General features: G+C 51.7%; 1 protein-coding gene across 1 annotated transcript; it reads right to left on the bottom strand.

Annotated features, from left to right (window-relative positions):
• Nucleotides 1-2862: 2862 nt before the first annotated feature.
• PHF13 (PHD finger protein 13) lies at nt 2863-4094 on the bottom strand (the record flags this gene model as incomplete). Its single annotated transcript, XM_010005307.1, has 2 exons — nt 2863-3125; nt 3515-4094. Coding segments are annotated over 2 exons (807 nt in total), but the record flags the coding sequence as incomplete, so codon positions are not given.
• Between the last annotated feature and the right edge of the window lie 46 nt (nt 4095-4140).

Below are 4140 nucleotides of genomic sequence, written 5' to 3'. Positions count from 1 at the left end.
TGCCTGTCCTGTCTCTCACCGCCCTTGACAGGTACAGGTCAGTCTCCTGCTCATCACTCCAGCCCATCTCAGCCTCTCTTCATATTGTCTGTCAGTGCAAAGTTTTGAAGAGACTGTAAAAGATCAGTCCCGCTTGAGAAACCACCACCTTCAGTATTTCTGCTCTATGAGAAACTGCCATTTTACAGCTACAACTTCTCTGGGCCTTCTGTTTATCACTCTATATAAGACTAAATTACAAAGAATTAAAATAGACACTATAAGCAACCAGAACTTAGCTTCTTTTAAGATCCAATGCCATTTCCAAAGACTCAAGCCATATTTTAAGTTTGCCATGGTGTTAAGGTTTGAATGCAGCTGGATGGGCAGCAGATCCTTCAGGGTGGTGGCACCAAAGCACCAGCATCCCTGTGGTGGTCTGGGGTCTTCAGTGCCACCCTGCAGTCAGACAGGGAGGGAAGGAGCTCTCCTGCAGAGGGGGGTTTGGTCTGGGTCTGGCTGGGCTGGCCAGTCTTGGCTGATGCAGCACAACCCAAAGGCTGTTGGAGGCTGCGGTGCCCACTCCTTGGGCAAGTGGGACAGGCACGGGGTGTCAAGGAGCAGCTGCTGGAGAGAGAGGTGGGAAAACCTGTCAGCACATGAAGAGTTGTTTTGCAGCACTTCCCACCCATACCCCACTTGGTGTATTGTCCAGGGAAGGGTGCTTGAAGGGTCAGGTCTTGCTGCCACCTGGCACAACTGCTCTACACACCAGTAAATCATAAGAGCAGACTCCTGAGTTCAGAATGAAACAAAATCCTTGTTCACTTGTTTCACAGTTAAGAAAAAAACATGGTTCATTAAAACAGTTTTAATGAAAAAATAAAGTTCTGAATTAAACTATAATTATACATGACTGAAAGTGATGAACTAAAAGGATGGAGATGTTACTTTTTTTTTTTTTTTTTTTTTTCCTCTCTGCTGATACTGTAACGTGCTGGACTTGTCAAACACCATCTATTGGGATACATCTGAAAAGGTAACAGAACAAGAGTCACTTACATCAATTAGTATCGAACCTCTGTGAAGAAGAGGCAGTTCACTTGGCAGTTTGCCATTTATCCTGCAAAAGCTTTAGGAACATGTTCCACAGAGGTCCAGTTGAGTTGCAGGTGCTGTAAACACAGAGATACCAATTTTCAGAGCAGGTCCAACCCTTGAGCAGCTCATGACGGGGATCTTCCAAAGCCTTTGTTTGCAGAGTGAAATGGCAGCATTTGAGAACTTTGGTTACTTTTCTGGCTGCAAAGAACAGTCAGGCAGCCATCAGGGGCAAGTCTTTGGCAGACTCCTTGGTGGTTCCATGTAGCTTCTGGAAGGCAGCATACCACAGTCATGGTCTTAAGATTTTACAGAAGCTAGAGCTGGTTTTCAGAACCTAGAGTCAGTTGTTGCAGCCTGGTGTAAAGGGACTTCTGTACAGAAGCAGGACTGAAGGAGCATTGCACATCAAGCAGCCCTGTGTCAGACATCTGAAGGAGGGTACCTGTCTCTGGCTGCAGGAAAGACCCATGGTCATCAGCAGGATGCATCTCCTGATGAGCCAGGGCTCGGATAAGGCGGTGGTCTAACGAGGTGTCTCTGCAGTTCCTGCCAGCATGGCTGGTCTGGCTCCTTCCATGGCATCAGCCATTGACCCTTCCCTCATGGGCAGCACACGTTGTTCATCAGGCACAACTTCAGAGTATACCTTGAAACATCAACCCAGTTTGCGACACACATAACAGCTGGCTCTGTCTGGCCATCGAGGACCAACGCCGCCATCTCAGTGGCCTCATCCCTGTCAGGCTTCTGAGACCCCATCCAGGAACCACAGTATTGGTGAGGGCTCATGTGGTCTGTCCACCCCTGCATTGGATGGGTCTTCATTGCACTTCACCTTACTAGCTGCATGGCCTGCATTTGCTTTTATCTGTGTAATTAGCAACCAATAGGTTAAAGATTCCATTTTTTTAATCACAAATCCAGTCTTAAACAGTGAAAGCAAAAGTCAGCTCAGCTGTAGTACTCGGATGGAAATTATCAAATCCCAAACGAGGCCTGCCAGGTTCTAAGTTTACTCTGGCCCCTTTTACAGTCCATGTTTGAATTCAGGACTGAGAAAAGGGAGAGTCGTCATCTTCTTAAAACAGCACCTTGGAGTTTAAGGAGGGGCCGGGAGGCAGAGCACATGGAAACTGCCCCACACACACATTTCAGCCAATCATGCAAAACAGTCACGAAGTATCACGGTAAGAGACCTTCTGGGAAGAACTCCAGTGTGGCTGCTCCCCAGCGCTGTCCAGAAGGGCTGCTCTCCTACTCTCCAGGCTTCAGTCCCCCTTCCACAGCACAAGGCTGGATGACAGAACCCCCTTCTGCCCAGGCCCAGTGCTGTGTGTGCACCGATGCTCCTGTGGAGCCTGAGAATATCTAAGATGGATACATACGGACAATGGGCAGGTATAATATTACATTAAAATTAAAACACGTGGCCATTTACTTTTCAGACTCTTCACACAGATTCCCTCCAACTCCTCCTCCCTCTGTGGAGGTGGAGGAGTTATCTAGCACAGAGGTTTGCAGCTTCCTGATGGGATGAGAAAACATACATGGCAAAAGTATTATACATTTCCCAGACACCACCCAGTTCGTATCTGTAACCAGACAAACCCCCCGATCCCAGAGAGCTCGGTCTGTCCCTCGAGCTGATCGGGATCCAGCAGCAGTTCTGGCCCCTCAGCCTCTCCCAGCTCCAGTTGCCCATGGCTGGCGATTCCTGTCCCTGCCAGGGGGGCCGGCCGGGCAGCCCCTCAGCCTGAGCAGCAGTTCAGGGAGCTCTCCCGGCTCCCGCCCGCGCAGCAGCTCGTGCCTCCCTCCCTAGTCCAGGAAGCGCCTGCGCGAGCCCATCCGGGAGCGGTTCGAGCGGCGAATGTCAAACTTGGAGTCCCGGCACTTCTGGCAGATATAGACCTCGGGGACGTTGGACTTGCGGATTTTGGCGCAGGAGAGGTGGATCCAGGTGTGGCACTCGTTGCACTCGATCATTGGCCGCCCGGCAAAAGGCTTCATGCAGAAGCAGGTGACAAGGTCCCACGAGTCGTCATCTGGCAAGAGAAACACGAATAACAGTGTTAGCAGCCACCACCTCTCACCCACACCAGGAAATCGCTCTGCTTTTGTGCTAAATAACTACCTGGGTTTTAAAGATGGGCACTTTGCTGATTTTTCCAGGTCTCTCTTGCGTGGGGAGACTCTCAGCAGTACAAGAGAGGCCATAATCCAGGAAAGAACTGGCTGCTTCTATAAAGTCGCAGCTCAGTTTATTGCAGAAGAAGCCAACCAACCCCTCCTTCCCCCTGAATATCCAGCAGCTCCTGAATTCTGCCCAGGCAGCACACCTCTGCATTATGCTACAGGTAAAGTACCAATGAGATCGGCAACGGCACCACTGCTTCCACCTGGCTGAACGTCTTCCGACAGCCAGGCCACCCACCTGAATCCACCATGATGTCCTCGTCGTCCCCAGTGCCGTCCTCATCCCGGAAGACCACCTGCTTGCCCTGCCGAATGACCGTCCTCTTGCCCACGCTCTGGATCTCCACCGCCTGCTCGGCCGTGCTGGCGGGGTAGGAGACACTGGAAGGAGTGTCAGAGTCCCAGACAGAGCCGTGCTCGGCTGCAGACTGCGGGTCACCCTCAGACGAGGGGCTCAGCGGCGTCTCCACGTAAGAGTCCTCTGCCTCCAGCTCCAGCAGCTTCTCCTCATAGTCCTCCTCTGCTGACACCTCTGTTTCCCTCCTCTTCAGCTTTTTCTTCTTCCTGATCTTGTCAATTTGCTTTCTCTCCGGCAGGAAGTTGCTGGGCTTTGCCCGCTGGAACAGGGAACCGTAGGGTTTCGCTCGCTTAAGCTGACTGAAGTTCTTTCTGTTCTTGGTGGGCAGGGAAACGGAAGAGGGGACGTCATTGAAGCGGGGATCCCAGCTATCGCTGTCAATCGTGCCTCCGGTGCTGTTGGGAGGGCTGGGGCTGTTCCTCAGCGGCGTTTCCTGGAAAACGTTGGGGAAGCAGACGGAAACATTACCCGGGAGCCGAGTCGCGTGCGGCGCTGCGCCCGGTCCC

This window comes from Chaetura pelagica, unplaced genomic scaffold, assembly GCF_000747805.2.
Source record: "Chaetura pelagica isolate M959 unplaced genomic scaffold, ChaPel_1.0 scaffold159, whole genome shotgun sequence".
NCBI classification, from domain to species: Eukaryota; Metazoa; Chordata; class Aves; order Apodiformes; family Apodidae; genus Chaetura; species Chaetura pelagica.
Note: the sequence above shows the minus strand (reverse complement) of the source record. Positions and strands in the feature narration are given on the sequence as shown.